The following is a 23,911-nucleotide window of genomic DNA, read 5'->3' on the forward strand; positions in this document are numbered from 1 at the left end:
CACTCCTTCCATTATCTATGGAAAGCAGCCCTACCACGAGAATTCTCCTAACGGGTGTGTGTCAACCTTCCCACCAAGGTCTCTTCCCTCTCTGAAATTTGGGGCTTCTAGGATTCCTGGCTCATCTTTTTCAAGACCTCCTGGGCACATGTGTCCCCTGGCTGAGTCCTGCAGAATGCAGGCCCTGTCAGCATCTTCCCCACCCCGGACACAACTGCTGGGGCTCGGTAACCTTGAAAGCCTTTGGGTCTCACATGTCACCCAGTGACATGAGTTGTTATTCCAGAACAAGAGTCAACAGAATAGAATGGAGATGAGGGGGAGGGTTGGGGGGAGCTTAGGTGGGGCCTCTCTTACCTATTACTGCCAAAAGTGGTCATGAGGTTATTTTTAACCCTCAGAGGGAAGTATTTATTGTTTCGGGGCTGGATGGTAAGGGAGGGGCAGCAGTAGGAATCCCACTTGTCAGACAGGAAGAAGGAGGACTTCTTGGCCACCTCGACCATGGTGAGTGGGGACTGGGTCTGACTAGGAGGAGGGTCATGGGGGGAAGGAGGGTCCTCAAAAAGACCGTGAACACCAAATGGGCCCCTTCTTCAAATGAGAGCCTCTCTGGCTCCTTGGGGCAAGGAAAGAGGATCCCAGATTTAGAGATAGGAGGATCCTGATGTTCATTTAACTGGTCCCCAGACCCCCATTTTACAGCTGAGGAAACTGAGGCTCACGAAGATGAATTGACTTTGGATCTTGGGACCTCAGAGGCTCCCTGGTCCTCATATCATAGATGAGAAAACATAGGGCAGGGGATATTAACCTGGGCTCCATAAACTTGTGTGTTGTTTTTTTTTTTACTACTTCAACTATATTTCAATATAACTGGTTTCCTTTGTATGTATGTTGTTGTATGCATTCTAAGAAGGGGTGCATAGACTTCCCCAGACCACCAGAGCAATGCAGGACACAGAAGTGGTTGAGAGCCCTCTCTTGGATCACAGATGCCGATCTGGAAAGGGTCTCAGAAGCCATCTAGTCCAATCTATCCATTTTACAAATGGGAAAACCAAGGCCCAGAGAAGATGTAGGATCATAGATCTAAGAGCTGGAAGACATCTCGGAGGCCAGCTGCTGCAATCCCCTCATTTTAGAGAGGAGGAGGCTGAGGCTCAAGCAAAGCAAAGGGGTTTGCTCAAAATCACACAGGTTGTGTGTCGGAGTTGGAATCAGAAGCAAGTTCTCAGACCTCTCTGAGGGCAAAGGCAGGATTATTTCCACTGTGCTATGTGGTCTCCCCTTCCCCCAGCTCCCAACCCATTTCTTTCTTTCTTCCTTCCTTCCTTTCTTTCTTTCTTTCTCTTTCTTTCTTCCTTCCTTTCTTTTTCTTTCTTTCTCTTTCTTTCTTTTTCTTCCTTCCTTCTTTCTTTCTTTCTTTTTCTTCTTTCTTTCTTTCTTTCTTTCTTTCTTTCTTTCTTTCTTTCTTTCTTTCTTTCTTTCTTTCTTTCTTTCCCTTCCTTCCTTCCTTCCTTCCTTCCTTCCTTCCTTCCTTCCTTCCTTCCTTCCTTCCTTCCTTCCTTCCTTCCTTCCTTCTTCCTTTTTTTTCTTCTCAGGTTCATTTAGTCTGACACTTACATTTTACAGATGAGAAAACTGAGTCTCAGAAAAATGACTTGCCCAAAGGTCACCCAGTGAGTAAGGGGCAGGGCTAGGATCGAAACCCAAACTGGCATGCCTCCAAGTCAACGCTCTTTCCATTTGGACACAGTTTACAGTACTCGGGCTACACAAGGTTCGATTCATTGCTTCTCATGATGGAGCCCCAGTCAATACAATGACGGGCCACCAATAATGCAGGCTCCTAGGGAGTAGAAGAAGAAAAACAGAATAAGAAAGAGCTGGGGTTTTTTATGGGTTGTCGACTGACCTCTCTCAAAATCAATAACTCCCAAGGCTTGCAAAATGGGATTGAGTGCTTTTAAGGATCAAATTGTAATTCTTTTTTCTTGTTTGGTCACCTAGAGGAAAGAATATGTGTGTGTGTGTGTGTGTGTGTGTGTATACATGCACATGCATACATAATACAGACATATTTATATATAAAACTATATTTAGTAGAAAGATATTAAACATAAAATATAGTATATAATTATATGTACATACATTATGAATATGTACATAGGTACGTGCATTTACACATATGTGTGCATATGTACATGTATGTCTATACATTCCTTTTGAAGGGTCAATTCAAAAAATCGTTTTCTTGGTCTTTCTTGTAAGTTTCTCCCAAAGTAGGAAACACCATAATATGCACCTTTATATCCTGGGTATTGTTCATCAGTGGAATGAATTTGATGGTAGCAAATTCTGGAATCTACTCTAGGAAAAATTGACTGGACTCAGAGGTAGATGGGACCTTAGAAGTTGTCTAGCCCAAACCCCTTCTTTTTACAGATGGGGAAACTGAGGACAAGAGGAGTGAAATGCCCTACCCAAGGTGCCCCAAGGTGAGAAGTCACTGTTGTAGATTTATAGGCTCACAATCACAGATTTAGAGCTGAAAGGGACCTCGGGGGTCATCTAGTCTGCCCTCCCCCATTTTACAGAGGAGGATACTGAGGCCCAGAGAGTTGAAGAGGTCACCCAAGTTTTAAATGTCAGCACTTGGAATTAAACTCAGGTGGTCATATTCTAAAGCCGACACCTTTTCCTCTGTCCTGCCCTGCCCCTGATTCAGATGTAAGTGATGTAAGCTATGTCAGAGGTCATGGAGTCTTCCTGTATCTTTGTACCAAAGAGGAACCTGACTTGCCCAAGGTCACACAGCTAGTCAGTGTCAAAGGTAGGATTGAAATCCAGGTCTTCCTGCCTCCATTCCAGCCCTCTACTGATACCAGCCATTGGTTCATTTGCCTAAACTGGGGTTCCTTGAATATTTGGATCCAAGGAAGAGAGACAAAGACAGCGACACAGAAACAGATACAGAGAGACACACACACACACACCAGATAGAAAAAGAGACAGAGACACAGAGAGAGACAGAGAAAGAGAAACACAGAGAGCCACAGAGAGAGACAGAGACAGAGACAAAGGCAGAGAGACAGAGACAGAGAGACAAGAGACAAAGAAAGAGAGAGACAGAGGACTGTGATTTCCCTTCTGAAAACTCTCCTTTCATCTCACCATATTTTCCAGTTTCTCGAGCCTGATTGTCCCCCAGTCAATGCTCCTTTGATCTTTGACTGATCCATTTGTTGAATGGTTTAGCAGAAGCAGCCGCTGGCCCTCTGTTGGACAGACTCACAGCTAGCCTCAACACTTTTCTTCTTTACACACACTGCCTCATTTGAGCCTCACAACCCAAGGAAGCAGGTGATTATATTCACAACAGTAAGATACAGGATTCGAACCCATGCCTCTCTACATCACTGCCTCTTCTCTCTGGTTAACACAGCCCTCCACTCTTCCTTTTCTTCACTCCTACATTGCTTTGTCTGGTTCTCTCCTTCTACCCTGTGACTCTCAACCTTGGATTCTACTCTGCTTATAGAGACTTGGCCTGCCCTCTCTCCCACCCCACAGACATTAGAATGCTAACTCTAGGGCAATTTGGAGTTTTGCCCCTGTATCCCTTGTGCCGAGCACAGTTCTTTGCACCCAGTAGGCTCTTCATAGATATTTTTGGTATTAAATTGAATCATGAAGAGGCAGCTGCAAAATGAGTTAATTCTGCTTTAGGGCTGAGAGAACATCTAACTTACCAGGAGAGCATCTGTGATTAAGGATAAAGAGTTAGCCAGTCAGTCAATCAACAAGAACCATTTATTAAGCTCTTCCTATATGACAGGCCACCTACCGTTGAGGAGAATCTATGGGATTGTTCAGTTCTGTGATTGTTGTTGTTCAGTTGACCCCATTTGGAGTTTCCTCGGAAAAACACTGGAGTGGTTTGCCATTTCATTTGACAAATGAGGAAACTGAGACAAACAAGGTGATTTGCCCATAGTCATTTGTTGTTCAGTCATTTCAGTTGTGTCCAACTCACCATGACCTCATTTGGGATTTTCTTGGCAGGGATACTAGAGTGGTTTGCCATTTCCTTTTCCAGCTCATTTTTATAGATGAGGGAACTAAGGCAAACAGGATTAAGGGACTTGTTCAGGGTCATTTAGCTACTAAGTGTCTGAGGCCAGATTTGAACTCAGGTCCTCCGGACTCCAGGCCTGACACTGTCCACTGTGCTACCTTGCTGCCCTAGTTCTATAATTTTTTGTGTGTGTGAGGCAATTGGGGTTAAGTGACTTGCCCAGGGTCACACAGCTAGTAAGTATCAAGTGTCTGAGGCCGGATTTGAACTCAGGTCCTCCTGAATCCAGGGTGCTCTATCCACTGTGCCACCAAGCTGCCCCAGTTCTATAATTTCTATGCATCTTTTCTTATATTTGTATAGTGTATTAACTTTAACGAAGCCCTCTCACATCTATGATCTCATTTTATCTTCACAACATTTATCTCTGCTCTCTACTCTCTGAGTGACCTTGGACTTAACCTCTCTGGGCCCCAGCTTCCTCCTCATAAAATGAGAAGGTTGGGATAGAAACTCTCTAAGGCTCCTTCTAGTCATAAATCTTGTGATACCTTTGAGGGTAAGTAGGGCAAGAAATATATTCCTGATTTTCAAATAACAGATTCAAGTAGAGAGAGGGTCAGGCCTCACCCAAGGTCACTCACCAACTCAGTGGCAGAGCCAGAACTAGATCTCATTTTCCTGGCTTCCTGCCCAATCATGGACATCTTTTCTTTAGGCACCCAAGAAAGCAAAGAAGAGAGCAGAGGGCGCAAACTCCAATGTCTTCTCCATGTTTGAGCAGACCCAGATCCAGGAATTCAAGGAGGTAAGTTCCCTTATTTGTTTTTTGTTTGTTTGTTTGTTTTCAGGGCAATGAGGGTTAAGTGACTTGCCCAGGGTCACAGAGCTAGTTAAGTGTCAAGGGTCTGAGGCTGGATTTGAACTCAGGTCCTCCTGAATCCAGGGCCAGTGCTTTATCCGCTGCTCCACCTAGCTGCCCCATGAGTTCCCTTATTTGAAATGAATGACCTACGTGAAAATCCTAAGTCTTTCCATGGGGCTATTCCTTCTCCATAATTCCTAGAAACATTGGTGAACATTTTGGTTATGTGAATTTAAAGCACTTAACCAGCTGATTCCAATCCATCTTTCACTACCCATGACACATTACTTCCTCTCATCTTCTCTACTTTCTAGCCAACCAGACCTACTATTCTTTATATGTGGCATTCGTTCCCCCACATCTCCCACCTCCATACCTTGGAACAAGCTTGGAAAGTCTCCCACCTCACTCCTGTCTCTCAGAAGCCCTAGATTCCTTCAGGATTCCCTCGGTTGTTAGTAATTCTCCCTCCCTCTAAAAGAAAAATACTTTGTATTCATTCGTATTTTGTATTGATCTGGTTTATATGCTGTTTCTTTTCAATTGACCCTCCAGCAGAATATAAAAATCCTCCAGGGCAGAAACTATTTTTGGCTCTGTCTCCCCAGCCCCAGCCCAGTGTCCGATTTCATCATTGTAAAGAACTCCCAGTGGAGAAAAATCCCTCTATCAATGTGGCCAACGTCTGCCCTGCAACTTCAAGTCTTAACCTTCAGTACCAAGAAGCTCAATTCCTTGCTTTGGGCCCCACAGTCAGGATGTGTCAGAGCAGGGATGGGAACTCAAGTCTCCCTTATTCTACAGAATTAATAGGAGGAAATTTGGGGGAGGGAAAACACCAGCAGCTGGGCCTGTTCAGTGGAATACAGCCTGAATCTCTCCAAGCCTGGATTTCGAGGGGGCGATCTCTTTGAAAGGAGCCCCGTTTGAAAGCCAGGTGCTGACGATAATTTTCCTTTTCTCTAAGACTCCTTAGACAATCAAAATATGGTCTTTCATATATAAGGAAGAGTTCCTGGCTCGTTGTAAGAAAGATGCTATCTTTTTAAGCTGTTTCTGTACCAAACCGACATTACTGGCCCATGCAGGCCTCCCCATTCAGGAATTCTTGATACTTAAAAATAAGCCCCACTTTGTTTAATGTCAAAGGATTTGAGGATTGACTTGGGGCTACTTCCAATGATCCCAAGGCGCTCGTGTTGCTCTCCCTCTCCCTCTCTCTGTCTCTCTCTCTGTCTCTCTCCCTCTCTCTCTCTCTTTCTCTCTGTCTCTCTGTCTCTCTCTGTCTCTGTCTCTCTCCCTCTCCCTCTCTCCTGCTCCCTCTCTCTGTCTCTCTGTCTCTGTCTTTATCTCTGTCTCTGTCTCTCTCCCCCTCCCTCTCCCTCTCTCTCTCCCTCTCCCCTTCTCTCTCCCTCTCCCTCTCTCTGTCTCTCTGTCTCTGTCTCTCTCTGTCTCTGTCTCTGTCTCTCCCTCTCCCTATCCCTCTCTCTGTCTCTCTCCCTATCCCTCTCCCTCTCTGTCTCTCTCTGTCTCTCTGTCTCTCTCTCTCTCTCCCTTTCCCTCTCTCTGTCTCTCTGTCTCTCTCCCTCTCCCTCTCTCTCTCTCCTGGACACTTTTAAAATAAATTTTTCTTTATCCCTTGTGTCTTCATATCATCTACGTGTCCTAAAATAACCAAAGCACACAAGAGAAAGAAAAAAATTCAGCAAAATTAACCTATACATTGGGGAAAATTTCCTTTTTTTTTTTAGTAAGGCAATTGGGGTTAAGTGACTTGCCCAGGGTCACACAGCTAGTAAGTGTTAAGTGTCTGAGGCCAGATTTGAACTCAGGTACTCCTGAATCCAGGGCCGGTGCTCTATCCACTGCACCATCTAGCTGCCCCGGAAAAATTTAACATTATATACCATGTTCCCCACCCATGGGAGGAGGCAGATCTCATCTCTTGCTTGGAATCAAGCTTGATCTTTATAATTGTATAGCAGTCAGTTTCAATTGCTGTGTTGTTCCCCTTTCCATCCACATTATTGAGGTCATGGTGCATATTCTCTTACTGGTTGTTTTTTTAAAAATCACTTTGTATCAGTTCATAAGCATCTGCCAACGCTTCTCTGAATCCGCCATATTTGTTATGCCTTTCAGCTCATCACTGTCTCGTTACATTCATGTATCACAATTTGTTTAGCCGTCCCAAAATCAACGGACGTTTCTTTGCTGCCACAAAAAGTGCTACTATAAATATTTTGGTGCAAATGAAGGCATTTTTAAAAATAATTGAGTTTCTTTTCACCTGGTTATCTTAAACTCCATCTTTGTCAAAGACAGGGATTCTTGGGGAGCTGGCTAAGCTCCAGAAAGAATGCTACCTCCTACCTTCTCCCTTACTCTGCCTCAACTGCTAGAATGGGAAATCAACTTTTCAGGATGCTGTGGGATGGTACTGGCAAAAGAAACGATAGAGAGTTTCACAAAGAAGCACTAAAAAAATAGGACAGATTCCCCTACTCCTCTCTTGATACACTCATTGGATTTTTTTGTTTATTTTATTTACTTTTTTTTTTTCTTTGGTGATGCAATTGGGGTTAAGTGACTTGCCTAGGGTCACAAAGCTAGTAATTGTTAACTGTCTGAGGCTGGATTTGAACTCAGGTTCTCCTGAATCCAGGGCCGGTGCTCTATCCACTGTGCCACCTAGCTGCCCCTACTCATTGGTTTTTTGTTTTGTTTTGTTTTAATTTTGTGGGGCAATGGGGGTTAAGTGACTTGCCCAAGGTCACACAGCTAGTAAGTGTCAAGTGTCTGAAGCCGGATTTGAACTCAGGTACTCCTGCATCCAGGGCCGGTGCTTTATCCACTGCACCATCTAGCTGCCCCTACTCATTGGTTTTTGATGTATTTAATTACCCATAATCTTCCCCAGCTTCCCACAGGCTTCTGACTGACCACTGTTGTTCTCTACCCTGCTTCAACAGGCATTTACCATCATGGACCAGAACCGGGATGGCTTCATTGACAAAGCAGACCTAAGGGATACGTTCGCTGCCCTTGGTAGGTCTTTAATTAGGTCTGATTCCTACCTGCTCTGAGTGGATGAGAGTCAGGCGTGATAGGGTGATGATGCAGAAATATTTTTTTTTTGCAGGGCAATGAGGGTTAAGTGACTTGCCCAGGGTCACACAGCTAGTAAATGTCAAGTGTCTGAGGCCGGATTTGGACTCAGATCCTTCTGAATCCAGGGCCAGTACTTTATCCACTGCGCCACCTAGCTGCCCCTGAGAAATATTTTTACTTGAAAGTTTTGTTGATGATGACATTTGCTTTAATGCCCTGGCATAGAACTGTCTCCTGTCACAGAGAAAAATGATTAGGCAGAATGAACTTTGGACAATAGTATATTGGACACTCTGCTATACCCATAACCCAACCCATCCCCATGTACTGAAAGATGGGAAAAGTGGGTCATCATGAGGGGAGGCGGATAACAATTATAGTAAAAGATTAAAGCTTGTGTCTGTTTAGAATTTTATGATACCATAATAGTAAAGCATTTAACATAGGCTACATCCTAGGTGGTAGAAACAGTATGAAAAAGAACCCTTGAACCTGGTCTTTCCTAAGATAGGGTTTTTGCCTGTTGTATGATATTCACATCTAGGTGGTGCAGTGGATAGAGCACTGGGCCTGGAATGAGGAAGATTCATCTTCATGAGTTCAAATTTAACTTCAAACACTTCCTAGCTGGGTGACCCTGGGCAAGTCACTTCACCCTGCTTGCCTCAGTTTCCTTATCTGTCAAATGAGCTGGAGAAGGAAATGGCAAACTACTCTAATATGTCTGTCAAGAAAACCCCAGGGGCCGCTAGGTGGCACAGTGGATAAAACACTGGCCCTGGATTCAGGAGGACCTGAGTTCAAATCCAGCCTCAGACACTTGACCCTGGGCAAGTCACTTAAACCTCATTGCCCTGCAAAAAAAAAAAATCTATATCCTTTTGGGGGCAGCTAGGTGGTGCAGTGGATAAAGCACCAGCCCTGGATTCAGGAGGACCTGAGTTCAAATCCAACCTCAGACACTTGACACTAGCTGTGTGACCCTGGGCAAGTCACTTAATCCTCATTGCCCTGCAAAACAAAACACAAAAAACAAAAACAAACAGAAACCAAATAGGGTCATGAAGACACAACTTTAAAAATTACTTAACAACAAATGACATTCACTGTGAACTCCACTCTCACTAGCCTATAAACTGAGCATAATAATGTGACTAGATATAATTTAAAACTTTCTAATGGATAGAACTGTCCCAAGGTGAAAGGGGCTGCCATGAGAAGTAATGATCTCTTGTCACCAGATGTCTTCCAGTAGAAGCTAGAGGACTCTATGCTCAAAGACTTAGAGCTTAGAGGGGCCTTAGAGCTGGTCAATGAGTCCCATAGATGAGATAATTGAGACCCCCAAAATCAAGTGACTGGTCCAAGGTCATTCAAGGCCTTAATTAGCAGAGTCAAGATTTGATCCCAGGTCCTCTGACTCCTAATCTTGAACCCTTCCCCCAAGGCTATAATGCCTGCCATTTGTGGGGGATATTGTGAGATGGTGCACCTGTTCAGGAAGCGGTGGGACCATATGAGCTTGGAGGTTGCTTGTTAACCCTGAGATTCTGTGACTCTGGGTCTAGGGTGTCTCTGCCCTGGATAAGACTTTACGATTTGGTTTTCATTAGAAACTTAAGGAGATGAACTCCAGAGGCTGAGAACCACAGGATTAAATAATGAGGGACTTGAGAACATAGAATGTCCAACCTGGGAGGGGCCTTAGAACAGGGAGTGTCAGAGCTGGGAGGGGCCTTAGAACAGGAATGTCAGAGCTGAGAGGGACCTTAGAACAAGAGATGTCAGAGCTGGGAAGGGCCTTAGAACAGGGAATATCAGAGCTGGGAGGGGCCTTAGAACAGGGAATGTCAGAGCTGGGAAGGCCTTAGAACAAAGGATGTCAGGGCTGGGAGAGGGCTTAGAACAAGGAATGTGGGAGCTGGGAGGGGCCTTAGAATAGGGGATGTCAGAGCTAAAAAGGGCCTTAGAACAGGGGATGTCAGGACAAAAGATCAGATGTGAGAGGAATCTTAGAACAGGAAGTCAGAGCTAGGATGTCCTTAGTGTAATGCTACAGCTGAGAGGGGACCTGAGAACCTCTCATTTATAAGGTCCCCCATTTTATGAAGGAGGACCCTGAGATCTAGAGGGGTCAAGGCCCCCTTTTTCCCTGGTCACCCACTCTTTGTGTGTGTGTGTGTGTGTGTGTGTGTGTGTGAGGCAATTGGAGTTAAGTGACTTGCCCAGGGTCACACAGCTAGTAAGTGTTAAGTGTCTGAGGTCAGATTTGAACTCAGGTCCTCCTGACTCCAGGGCCAGTACTCTATCCACTGAACCACCTAGCTGCCCCTTTGGTCACCCACTCTTGACAGGATGACCCTGAGATCTATAGGGGTCAAGGCCCCCTTTGCCCCTGGTCACCCACTTTTGACAGAGACAGACTTGACACCCAGGTTTTCTGACCCTCCAAGTCCAGCCCTTTGGCCCCTGGGGCCACTTCACCCTCATGCTTCTTCTCCATCCCAGTTCCCATTGTCTGGTTTGTGTCCCAGGTCGTGTGAATGTGAAGAATGAAGAAATCGATGAAATGATAAAGGAAGCTCCAGGACCAATCAACTTCACCGTCTTCCTGACCATGTTTGGGGAAAAACTCAAGGGTGAGTAGGCTCAGCATCAGGCTGAGCCAGGCCTGCATCATCCGTGGGTGTGTCGTGTGTGACAGAGGAGGCCTGTGCTCACAGTATGGGCATGAGCGATTGCCCGGGCACTGGGAAGACGGCAGGTTGCGTGACGACCAAAGAGAGGTATAAGGACACTGAGATTTCATGGAAAAACTCTGATATTCTCAGCAAGAATTGATTTCTGGCTTTACTTCACTTCCCCAGGCATAGTTTCCCCTTTAAAATCAGCAGGTGAAGCATTCCCAGGGGAGGCCCTCGGGTACAGACAGCCTGCTTTGTTTCAAAATCTTTGCACGAATCGGACACTGTAGAATCTGGTGCCCAGGGAAGGAACGAGCTCAGACTAAGGAACTCAAAAGGTGCCTCGAAATCAGCTTTTGTGAAAAACAAATTCAGTTGGGGGAGAGCTTTGGGACAGAAGCGGGCATGAAAGGGAGAATGGAACACCAGATATTTCTGAGGAAGCCACTTCGGAGATTCTGGAAGATGAGGCCACGCCTTAAAAACTCAGGGTGTGCTAGCTGGTTGGGGGATGGGGGAGGAAGGAGGAAGACTTATAGGAAGCCCTTTACTCCTATTTTAACTAATAATTCTTGCTAACTAGGTGCTAAGCCCAGCTGTTCCCACCCATAAGAGGGGTAACACATAATGCCAGGCCCCTCGAATTTCCAACCCCTGTAAGCCCTGGTCACCCCATCCTCATCAAAGTTCTATTTTTGTAGACCCTCTTCCATATAAGACAGCTGATAACCTCCACATGCCCAGCTCCTCCTGCTCTTGGGGATACTGAGGAACACCTCAGGGATATCCACTGGCTCAGATGTACTTACATTTATCCATGACCCATGGGGGCCTCTGCCTTCCATTTCAGGTGCTGACCCAGAAGAAACTATTCTCAATGCATTCAAAGTGTTTGATCCAGAAGGCAAGGGGGTGCTGAAGTCTGACTAGTAAGTGGGGGATAAGTTCTGATTTTTCCCAACTTGAAAAAATTATTCCAGTGTTAGTAACCATCCACCAACACAATTATCCAAACATACCAACAAGAGTCTTTTCAAAGCTTAAATATAAAACTGCAAACTTCCTTTTTTTTTTAAACAGTTTGTGCAAGGGAAAAAAGTACATATGATCAAAATCTATGCTTAAAGCTTTCCTTTGCTGACTCATCTTGGCATGAAGATGACCGTAGTTAGCAAAGATTTTGCTATCTGAGCCCAAATTCAGTTATGTCCTACATATCTGGAAAGATTTAGAATATAGGCCAAAAGATGGATTATAGATCTGCTATCCAAAGACTAAACTAAACTAACATTGGAGGTTTTTGTCACCAGTGTAATGGGAGTTAAGTGACTTGCCCAGGGTCACACAGCTAGTAAGTGTCAAGTGTCTGAGGCCGGATTTGAACTCAGGTACTCCTGACTCCAGGGCCGGTGCTTTATCCACTGCGCCACCTAGCTGCCCCTACACCAGTGTATTTTTTAGCTACAATCTCAACTCAGTTATAGGTGAGTTGTCATATCAGAAGAAAGAGTGATGAATCTGGAATCATAGGACCTGAATCTGGATCGACAGGATCAAATTGAGTTACATGAATTAGATTCAGTCTCTCAAGTTTGTAAAATGGGCATGAGTGTCGATGTTATGAAAAACTTCCTACTGAATAAAAATGCCGTGAGGTGAAAGGGTCCTTCCATCTCTAGATCTGTCTGTGGCTCATATCTTGTATGACCTTAGGAAAGTATCTCCTTCAGTTTCCTCCTTTGTAATATAATGGAGTTGGACTGGATGGCCCCTTAGGGTTGCTATACTGTATGAGTGTTGGCCAGCGGGTACTTCATTTTTTCTGCTGCTTCTCCCTAAGGGAGAGGAGCAGTCCTCTGTCCTTCCTAGGTTTGTCTATCTCCTCTGAGTGGAGTGGGGTTTTAGGGTATGATCTTTAGTCACTACCCTCTCTTGCTTTCTTTCTTGCTGAAGTTTTATTCTGTCACACCTTCTTACAATTAGCTCATTTTTTTATCCTAGGAGCAACATAAGGCCCCTCGGATCAACAATGTGCTGTTTTGTGGAGTTTATGGTAAACAAAAAGAAATATAATGATAATAGCTCAGAGCCCCTAGTTAGGAAAGATTCCTAACATTCAGGCCAAGGTTTGGCTCATCACTCTAATTTCAATTTACATTCATCTCTTCCTGAGTTCAAATCTGGCCTCAGACACTTTTGTTAGCTGTGTCACCCTGGGGAAGTCACTTAACCCTGCTTGCCTCAGGTTACTCCTCTGTAAAATGAGCTGGAGAAAGAAATGGCAAATTGCTCTCATATCTTTGCCAAGAAAACCCTAAATGGGGTCATGAAGAATCAGACATGCCTGAATGACAACAAAAACTCTAGCTAACCTTGTGGGTCTCTTTATGCTTGAAAGGAAAATTAGGAAAAAGGAAACAGATAAAAGAAACAAGCAGAATATATTAGAGTTTGTTATGGGAGGGGAACTTGAAGGAAGAATTTTTTTTTTTCAAATTTCCTTCAGTCCTTGAAGAGGTGAGTACAGTTGGTAACTTCAACCCAAATCTTCTGCTCTTGGATTTCTTTCAAGGACTATTGGCCCTCCTTGTCACTTTCTCCTTCCTCCCAATTCTTTCTGTCTTAGCTCGTTAAGTTCTAGGCAGAGATGTGCATTTCCCCCAACTACTGCCCCTGCTCAGTTTTTGAAGTCCCCAGTCCCTCCCTTGTCTTACCGACTCTGTTTTCCTTTAAGAATTTTCAGGTATGACTAAAATATACCTTCTTCCTCAAAGACCATGATAACCCTACACGGTTCTCAGGGCCGACAGGAGAAAGTCTCTGAACTACAAATCCCAGAATGCCAGTCAGTTCTCAGATCTCTATCACATGCCTGTTTCCCCTTGTTATTATTATTATTATTTGATTATGTTGCTATTTTGGTTTGATTTTCTTTCTGTTTCATATAGTTTTCATATTTGTTTGGTGAAATAACATCCAGTTCATTCATGGCGGCAGCTTGACCTAGTAGATACAGAGTTAGCCTCTGAGTCAGAAAGACCTGGGTTCAAATCTAGCTTCTGATGTGGAATGGCCAAGTGACCTCAGCACATTATTTAACCTTTCAACGCCATAGGCAATTCTCTAAGACTGTAGATTATAGATGATTTGCTGATCTTCAGTAGTGGAAAAGAAGTTAAAAATCCATATTCTACAATTTTTTTGGTTATCCCCCAATACTCTTTGGTATGTGCTTCCTAGCTTCTTGCCTCTGTAATAACATGGTTGCTTTTCTTTCTTCACAGTATCCAAGAAATGCTCACCACCCAAGCAGAGAGGTTTTCTAAAGAGGAGGTAAGGATCCACCCCTTGTACTCACAAAACTCCCAGGTCCCTGGACTTGGCTCCCTCACTGAGGGGAACAACAAGAACCACCACCTCACCATACCTGACAGGCATTGACGTAAGCTCCTTGAAGGCAGTCCCTAGATTTGACTCTGACATTAAATCTCTGGCACCTAGTACTGAGTCAGGCACATGATAGGTGCTTAATAAATTCTGGTTGGGGCTGAAATGAATAGTGGTGAAATCTTTGGAGTTGGAGCCCAGAAAACCTGGGTTCAAATCCCACCTCAGACACTTATTAACTGTGCCACCTGAGGTAAATCATATTACCTGCCTCAGTTTTCTCATCTGTAAAATGGGGATACTGATAAACTATAGCTCTCACTTCACAGCACTGTTGTGAGATAATGTACACAAAGAGCTATATACATTTCAATTACAATCAGAACCCTACCTATAACAAAGGTGGCCCTCAGATCTTTAGTCTGTCTTTCTGGGATGGAAAAAAAAATGGATTTGAATGTCCTTCTGAGACCTGCTGGGACTGTCACTTTCTTGTTGGACTGACGTTACATTGATATGCTCAATGATCTTCCTTTAAAAAAAAACAACACTTGGTCTCCCAGGATGGAGTCTAGAAAGCACTATACTTTACATATTGATTAGCTAGAATTCTGCTGTCCTTTCTTCCTAAGAACTCAAGCGATGATAAAGAACAGTCGTGAGCTCCATTCTTCTCCTTGCTCACTGTGATTGAATACAAACTACGTTATCGTTTGTTACATAATCCCCCATTTCCCAGACTTTTTGAAACAGGATTCCTTTTGATAGCTATCTGAAGTCCACTGACATTTTTCCGAGCCTCCTACAGTTCATAGTCATTCGAAGCTAGAAGACAATCCTGGGGTCAGGTAGCCCAACCCTCTCCTTTTATATATGGGGAAACTGAGGAGTCACTTGACCAAGGACACAGAGATCATAAGCATCAGATTTGAATCCAGTATCCCCAACTTTCAAGGCAGTGATATTTCTACTGGTCCACAGTAATTTTAATTCAATCCAGCATAGGTATATTCAGCATCTGCTATGTCACAGGCACGATCAAGGAGAATTCCCCATACACCATAGAAACTGAATTGAACTGGAGGGAAGGATTCTAAGAGGTGGCAGTGAAGGAGAAATACGTTCCTGGTATGGGGTGGGGGGCAGTCCATGAGTTCAAGGAATAGCAAATGGGATTTGAGCATAGAGATTCAGTCTGAAGTCCCATACTCCTGGTGGCCCATAGCTAGATCTCCTCATGCAGTCTCCAGCTCCTTTCTTCCCCCTCTCTCTGTCCCTTATCAAGTAGTTGCTAGATCGTTGCATTGGTCAGTGATGGAATCTCAAGGAACTGTAGACAAAGTCTCAAGTTCCGCCTTTAATATCTGTGTGTCAATTCTCAGTCTGTCATGGTTTTATTGATAGCATACAAACTGATTTTATGGACACACTTCCTTCATATAAGAAGCATCCTGTGGTATGCTAGTAAATATTTAACAAACAACTCTTGGGGGTGGGGTAGGGAAATGTATGCACAACACACTTTTAAGTTTAATATGCATTATTAACATTTTTCCCATCACTTTCTCAAGTCTAGACAATCAACAAACCAATAAATCAATCCCCGAGTTGTAGTGTTTGCCAATTTTTCAAGGTTTAAATGCTCAGACTAAAAATTTAATCATGGGTTCTGCAAGACTGGTAGGAGCTGGCTCCAGCTCCACCCTGTGGAGGTTCTCCATTAGCATCTTGAAGCCTCACTTTGACTTGACTTAGAGAAAGGAATCTATGCATCTTTTTGGCTGAAACTCGGGCAGCTGTATCTAGCCAAACAACTGAGCAGTTCTGGAGGACCTGCAGCTGTTAGGGGCTGTGCAGTTTTATACTCTCATAGAGATAGGGAGCTCTCACTAGTGTCCTTCTCCTTGGGTAAGCAGACTTTGGATACCTTTGGGTAGACTAATCATGAGTAGGTCAGAGAAGGCTAAACATAGAGTCAATGATAATATTCAATCAATCAATCAGCCTTTTGCACTAGGCTCTGTTCTAGGCTGAAGGTACAAAGTCAAAAATTAAACCACTTCTTCCCTCAAGGTGCTTACATTCTATGAGGAGAAACTACAGGTACACATACAAGCAAAACACCAAATATAAATAAAATACAAGGTATTTTGGGGATAAGGAGTAGGGATACTTTAGCAAGGGTGAGAGATCATGGAATGTTTCATGCAGGAGTTTGCATGTGATCTAAGCATTGATAAGCTAGAAATCCTAATAGGTGGAGGTGAGCAAGTTCTCCTAGTGTGTACAAAAGTTTGGAGACAGGAGACAGAACGTTATAAATGAGAAGCTAGTTTGTCTGGAATATAGAGTGAGTGAAGGAGAGTAATGTTCAAGAATCCTGGGAAAGTAAGCTGGAGCCATATTAAGAAGAGCTTTAGGGGGCAGGTAGGTGATGCAGTGGATAAAGCACCAGCCCTGGATTCAGGAGGACCTGAGTTCAAATTCGGACTCAGGCACTTGACACTTACTAGCTGTATGACCCTGGGCAAGTCACTTAACCCGAATTGTGCCACCCCCCAAAAAATCTTTAAAAGTCAAAGAAATTTGCACTTCATTCTGGAGGTAATAGGGATGATATTGATTTTCCTGGGCAGTCATCAGTTGCTTTCCCTGTCTGTAGAGGTCTGATCTAACTGGCCTGCCTCAGTTATGGCACCAATCCCTTCAGAATAAGCCCTCTCATCCTTGTGCTTTACTCTGTTTGGTTACAGATTGACCAGATGTTTGCAGCCTTCCCTCCAGATGTGACTGGAAACCTTGATTACAAGAATCTTGTGCATATCATCACACACGGGGAAGAAAAAGATTAGGGGCGTGGGGGGGCTTTTCTCCTGTTCCTTCAACCCTTCCATGGCTAGTAAGTGTCCTGACCCATCCACTTGCCCTGGTCCCTGCATCCTGAATCCCTAACTTACTTACTCCCATTTATTAGCTGTGTCCATACCTTGCTTCCACCTGTTCGTTCTCTGGTGCCCCCCCTTTCCCCTACCCCTGCCCCTCCGCATCCCACCACCCCTGCTTTTGGATCCTGCCTCTAGGTTTCCTTTTGCAAAATGAGATATGAACATGTCTCAATAAAGTGCAGTTATGTCTTTGATTGCTATGACTTCTTTCTGCTAGAGAACATCCTCAAAGCTTGTCTCAATAAGATGTGGAAATGGGCTATTTGGTTTTTGTCTCATTGTTCTTTCCACTCTTACTGCTGCCATCATCGTCACTTTCTTCTGGTCCTGCTTACTTTGCTCAGCATCTTTTCTTATAAGTCGTCCCATGATTCTCTGTATTCATCAGAGTCAACGTTTCTTTGAGATCGCTGATGTTTGGGTACCAACACTTGTTCAGCCACTCTCTCACTGGAGGGCACCTATATTGTCTCCAGTTCTATATCAAATGGCGGGGGGGGGGGGTGGCGCAGCTAGGTGGCACAGTGGATAGAGCACCGGCCCTGGAATCAGGAGAACCTGAGTTCAAATCTGGCCTCAGACACTTGACACTTACTAGCTGTGTGACCCTGGGCAAGTCATTTAACCCTCATTGCCCCGCAAAAGAAAAAAAAAAAGGACTGCTACAAAACCATCTTGTCATACACGGGGCCTTTCTATTATTGACATCCTTGAAGTCTATGAATGAGATGCCTTTTTTTTCAGTGAGGCAATTGGGGTTAAGTGACTCGCCCAGGGTCACACAGCTAGTAAGTGTTAAGTGTCTGAGGTCGGATTTGAACTCAGGTACTCCTGACTCCAGGGCTGATGCTCTATCCACTTCGCCACCCAGCTGCCCCAATGCATTAAAGTTTGCAAAGGATTTACCATATTATTATTAATAGTTCACATTTAGATAGTGACTTAAGGTTGCAAAGCACTTTGCTTACATTATTAATGATAGATTTTAAATAATTAATATTTATTAATAACAGTGGTAAAGTGACTAGACAGCCAACTTCATAGTTGAGAAGACTGAGTACAAGTTCACTCTGACATATAATAGCTGGTGATCCTGGGAAGATAATTTAATTTCTCAGTGCCTCAGGCAATTCCCCAAAGCTATAAATCCCTGAGGAGGGGATGAGCGCTGTGGTTCAGGGGAGTTTCCTTAGTTTCCCTGTACTAATGAAATCAGAGGAGGAGGAAGAGACAGAGGAGGAGGAGGAGAAATCATATTTATATAGCACTTGTTAGGTTTGTAAAGCACTTTACATACATCTCATTTCATCTTTCTCTTGGCAGGTATACTCCCAGGTATTTTTATTTTCCATGGTTATTTTTGTTTGTTTGTTTTGCAGGGCAATGAGGGTTAAGTGACTTGCCCAAGGTCATACAACTAGTAAATGTCAAGTGTCTGAGATCGGATTTGAACTCAGGTCCTCCTGAATCCAAGGCCAGTGCTTTATTCACTGCGCCACCTAGCTGCCCCTCATTTCATCTTAGTAATAATAATAGCAGCTAGCTTTTATATAGTACCTACTATGTGCCAGGCACTGTGCTAAGTGCTTTACATATATCATCTCATTTGATCCTCACAACAACCCTGGGAGGTAGGTGCTATTATTATATCCATTTTGCAGTTGAGAAAACTGAGGCAGAGAGAGTTTAAGTGACTTGCTCAGGGTCACACAGCTAGAAAGTATCTGAGGGAGGCTATGAACCCAAGCTCTCCAGACTCTAAGACCAAAGTTCTGAGCAACCTATACCACTCTTCCCTAAAAACAATGAAACCCCACCCCATAGGTCAGCCCTGGAGCCCAAGCTGCGATAGGTTAGGATTCTGAGAGCTCCAAGTTCTTCTGCTTTTCTTCACAGTCTTTTCTTGTTCTCTGAATTTTTGAAGATATTGAGGTTTAAAGGAGAATGAGGACTTTGTGCACTGCATGCAGAATCTTCATCTCTGCCCTCATCTTTTATTTAAACCAGGGTCTGAGAAGGAATATGCGCATCTCCTGCTGCCAGGAGACAAGGAATATATTCTCCCTGTATCCTTTCAGCCCCTGCCCACTGACTACTAAGCTCATCTCCCAGTTAATAGGATCCTGGCTCTAGATCTGGAAGGCACCTCAGAGGCCATCTAGTCCAACCCTCTCATTTTATAAATGGGGAAACTGAGACACGGAGAGAGGAAATTACTTGTTCAAGGTCACGAAGTTTAGGTTGCAGAACCAGACTTACAAGTTCACGTCTCCTTCATTGTCCTCTTTCCACTGCATTCTCCCCCTCTAAAGTTCACTTCTTTATCCCCAAGATCACTTGAAATGCCCTCAAAGTGTTTCCTCATTGGTAAAATGAGGGATTTGGATGAGGTGACCTTTAAGGGGCTATCTCTTCCAGCTCGGTCTACAACCCTTTGAAGCTGTCTTCACATATTAGAGGATCTGTCACATGAGAGGGGGTTTAGGTTTGTTTTTCTTGGTCTCAAAGGGCATAACTAGGAGTGATTGGTAGAAACTCGAAAGAAATTGGAGTCCATAAACTCTAGATCAAGGAGACTTAGCTCAATGTCTGGCAAAATTCTTGAATGCATTGTTAAAAGGAAAGATAGAGGTATTTCGAAAAGGAAACAGTGACCCCTGGGAGCCTGAATGGCTTCATCCAGATAGGTTCAAGGCAGGATAACTTCATTGGACAGAGAGTAGCAGAGTAGTTAAAGAGCTTCCAGTCAGGAAGACCTGGGTTCAAGACCTACCAATGACACACATTGGCTATATAAACCTGAACCAGTGACTTGGTGTCTCTGTGCCACAGGCAGCTCTCTGAGACAAAAAAGGAGCAGATGGCTAGAGGGAATGGGGCATAATGATGAAATCCTAGGTCCAGTCCAAAATAGAGTTGAGCTGGCTAAGGCAAGTATTATTATAGCTAGAGCTTACCTAGATTTCTTGAGTTCAAATCTGGCTTCTGACATTTATTAGCTGTGTGACCCTGGGCAAGTCACTTCACCTATTTGCCTCAGTTTCCTCATCTGTAAAATGAGCTGGAGAAGGAAATGGCAAACTACTCCAGTGTCTCTGCCAAGAAAAATCCTAAATGTGGTCATGAAGAGTTGGACATGACTGAACAAAAACCACCTGTATTTCAGCAAAAAATTTGATCAAGCATCCCATACTGAGCCTCTAGACAAAATGAAAAGATGAGGGATGCAAGACAGGAGGATTTGTCATCTGTTGAGTTACTAGACCCAAAGAATAGAATTAATGAGTCAACATCAGCTAGAAATGACATAGTAGGGGAAAGCACTTGGCTTGAAGTCAGGAGAAACCTGGCTGCTTAGCCCACCTCACTGTGCAACCATGGGCAAGTCAATTAAAGTCTCTGAGCCTATAGAGATGACAACTCTGAGGATGACAACGTACAGTATCTCCTTTCTAGAGTCATTGCGAGGGTCAACTAGGATGATCGAAAGTGTTTCATAAATCTTAAAGTACCAAATGGTAGCTAGCATCATTGTTATGACTTGGAAGGTCTCTAGTGACCAGCCCCAGGGATCCGTGCTGTTGAATTCTTTTCTTCTCAGCCTGGGCTACTCTGCCTGGCTTTTTTTTTTAAGTGAGGCAGTTGGGGTTAAGTGACTTGCCCAGGGTCACACAGCTAGTACGTGTTAAGTGTCTGAGGCTGGATTGAACTCAGGTACTCCTGAATCCAGGGCCGGTGCTTTTTCCACTGTGCCACCTATCCGCCCCTGTTGAATTCTTTTCTTAAAGACTTAGGTAATGGTAGTTAGCATGTCTATCAGATTTGCAGTTGACAAGAAGTTGAGAGGGAAATCAACCCATTAGAGATCAAGCAGGATGCTAAAAGATCTCAACAGCAGCTAGTTGGAACAGTTGCTGAACCTGGAGTCAGGAAGACCTGAGTTCAAATCCATCCTCTGTCAATTCCTAGCTGTGGGAATCTAGGCAAGTCACTTAAACTCTCTCTGCCTCACTTTCCTTATCTGTAAAACAGGGATAACAATAGCACCTACCTCCCAGGGCTGTAGTGAGGGTGAGATGAGATAATATTTGTAAAGCACTTAGCACAGTACCTGGCACATAGTAGATACAAACGCTTGTTTCCTTTCCCTATTGAGCAATTACAATAATGATTATATGCATGTATAGCACTTTACTGTTTGCAATGAGAGAGGAACTTAGTCCCAAAGATGTATGTAAATTCTTTTTTTTCTTTTTTCTTTTGTGGGGCAATGAAGGTTAAGTGACTTGCTCAGGGTCACACACCTGGTATGTGTCAAGTATCTGAGGCTGAATTTGAACTCAGGTCCTCCTGAATCCAGGGCTGGCACTTTATCCACTGCACCACCTAGCTTCCCCAATGTTTATAAGTTCTAAGTCACAGTACTTACTACGTATGAGAGTTCCATAGGTCTTAAATGAGCTGATCACTCTGGCTACTTAAAAGGGATGTTGGCTCTGCATCTCTTTCTATTCCTTTGTCAATCTCTGTCTCTACTTGTCTCTGTCTCTCCTACTTTTTCTCTGTCCCCTCTTCCCTTCTCTTTTCCTTCCCTCACCATCTCCCCTTTTCTTTCTCTCTGTCTCTGTCTTTCTGTCTCTCTATCTCCCAACTGCCTGCCAATCTTCCAGTAAGACACTAGCCACCAGTTTCTTGGGTAAGGACTTCCCAATCTTTCCCATCTCCCTAGTACAAGATGAGGATAAAAACCTTGTCTCTTCGGGAAGCCACTGCTTTCTCTTCCCCAGGTCTTTTTTCATCACAAGGACAAGTTGGGTGAGGTAGTTGTTCATCTGAAAAAGATCTGGGATTTTTAGTGGACCAAAAGCTCAACATGAGTCAACAATGTGATATAGTATCCACAAAAGCAAATGCCTGGGGCAGCTAGATGGTACAGTGGATAAAGCACCGGCCCTGGAGTCAAGAGTACCTGAGTTCAAATCTAGCCTCTGACACTTAACACTTACTAGCTGTGTGACCCTGGGCAAGTCACTTAACCCCAATTGCCTCACTAAACAAAAAAATAAATTAAATAAAAGCAAATGCCTTACACTATATTAAGAGAAGCTAAGTGTCTAGTACTGGAGAGGAAATAGTACTGCTGTACTGCCGTGGTAGGACCACATCTGGGGTATGGAATTCCATTCTGGGTGCCATGTTTTAGGAAGGACATTAAAGCCAGGAAACACCCATAGGAAGGAGTCCAGGAGGGTAAAGAGCCTCCAGTTCATGCCAAATGAGGAATAACTGAAGGAACCAATATTTAGCCTGGAGAAGAGAAGACTTAGGGAGGGCACAGAGGCTGTCTTCAGTCTTTGAAGGGCTGTCTACTGGAGGAGGGAGAAGCAATGGTTGAAATGATACAAGGGGAAAGTTTTAAACAATTTAGGCTATCCAGAACTGGGGAAGAGTGTTTTGGGCTAGGCAGCTTCTCCTACACTGGGAGGAAGTCTTCAAGCAAAGGTTGGAGGATGATTCTTGGTTAGGCCTGGCTTGGATTGGATGGGCACTGAGGTCTCTTCTGGTTGTGAGAGTGTATGACACTGTGAGCATACCCTATATTTATATTTAGTCTTTCCTGAGCACCAGCTCCATTCATCACCAGCCATCTCCTTAGGAGGGATGCTATATTCCCCACTTACCTACATCAGAGGTAGGCAAACTCTCTCTATAGAGGGTCAGATAATAAATATTTTAGACTTTGAGATAAGAGGTAAAATTAAGGATGTTATACAGGAACTTATATAATGAGGGAAAATTTCCACAATTTTGTAATTGATGAAATTCAGAATACAATAACAATAATTGAGTGCAATTTTTATAATATAGATCTGCTAATGAGATAAATGGAATTATTTTTAGGGAATAATACTTCACTTAATTAGAGTTCAAATTTATGTTTCTTATCAAAACTGATTGCAAATGTTCATCTGTTAACTCTGATCAGTAATGAGATTTCACATGTCTTTCCACATGGGTACTGATAAATATTGATATCAAACAACCAACATGATTTTAGTTGAGCATATTCATCACTTAGAATGCACCTAACATTTTATAAAATTCCATTAGAGTCTTCTCTTGATATTTGCTTTTTAGCATGTCATTACATTGCTAATCAATCCTTTCCAGTGAAAGTTAGGTGGAAGCTTCTGAATGAAATGGATTTTAAAATATGGAAATTTCTTTTGTGCTTGAATCCAGGTCTGAAAAATGCTGATGGAACTGTAGTTTGAGCTCAGAAAATAGATCTACTACAAATGTGTGTAAGAATGGAAATCTCACTTGTTTTAACTTTTGATAACACTGGAAGTATATAAAACAACTTACCATTACTTGTGAGTCAAGCAACCTTAGCTATTCTCAAATTGACTTTACTACAATATAAATTTTGCATGTAAGTACTATTTTACCTTGTGATTTTTAGCTTGAATTCATTAAGAAATATTTCAAGTCTGCAGCAAAAGCTAATTTCCGAAGCCATTCAGCGTTTGATAATAGAATGGTTGAGGGAGGTTCTTCTCATTCAGCAAAACTTCAAACTCAGCCCTGAGCTCAAAAAAATCACAATTATATATACTTTCTCTTTTTTGCTTTGATTTATTGGGTATATGCTGGTAATAAAAAGGATGTCACAGTACAGCAATACACATGAAACTTGAAATGCTATTGAATCATGCCTGCAGCACTGTGACTGGTAGTATGCTGAGCACACATTTTAAAAAATTTTGAATTCCCAATTCTTTCCTCCCACCCTTGAGAAGGCAAGCAATTCAATATAGATTATACATGTGAAATC

General features: G+C 43.4%; 1 protein-coding gene across 1 annotated transcript; it reads left to right on the forward strand.

Moving 5' to 3' along the window:
• The first annotated feature begins 409 nt into the window (after window positions 1-409).
• MYL2 (myosin light chain 2) lies at window positions 410-17,267 on the forward strand. The gene is made up of 7 exons (XM_043976058.1): window positions 410-507; window positions 4,800-4,889; window positions 7,919-7,994; window positions 10,592-10,696; window positions 11,592-11,670; window positions 14,026-14,074; window positions 16,882-17,267. Exons 1-7 carry the CDS (start codon window positions 505-507, stop codon window positions 16,978-16,980), a joined length of 501 nt encoding a protein of 166 aa, XP_043831993.1. The 5' UTR covers window positions 410-504; the 3' UTR covers window positions 16,981-17,267.
• Window positions 17,268-23,911: the final 6,644 nt, after the last annotated feature.

Source organism: Dromiciops gliroides, chromosome 1, assembly GCF_019393635.1.
Source record: "Dromiciops gliroides isolate mDroGli1 chromosome 1, mDroGli1.pri, whole genome shotgun sequence".
In the NCBI taxonomy this organism is placed as follows: Eukaryota; Metazoa; Chordata; class Mammalia; order Microbiotheria; family Microbiotheriidae; genus Dromiciops; species Dromiciops gliroides.

Bases quoted from the DNA above. Each gene is read 5' to 3' on its own strand.
- MYL2 (XM_043976058.1), top strand. The intron at 10,697-11,591 runs GTGAGTAGGCTC...CTTCCATTTCAG, and splicing joins GTTTGGGGAAAAACTCAAGG to GTGCTGACCCAGAAGAAACT. The intron at 11,671-14,025 runs GTAAGTGGGGGA...CTTTCTTCACAG, and splicing joins GGGGTGCTGAAGTCTGACTA to TATCCAAGAAATGCTCACCA.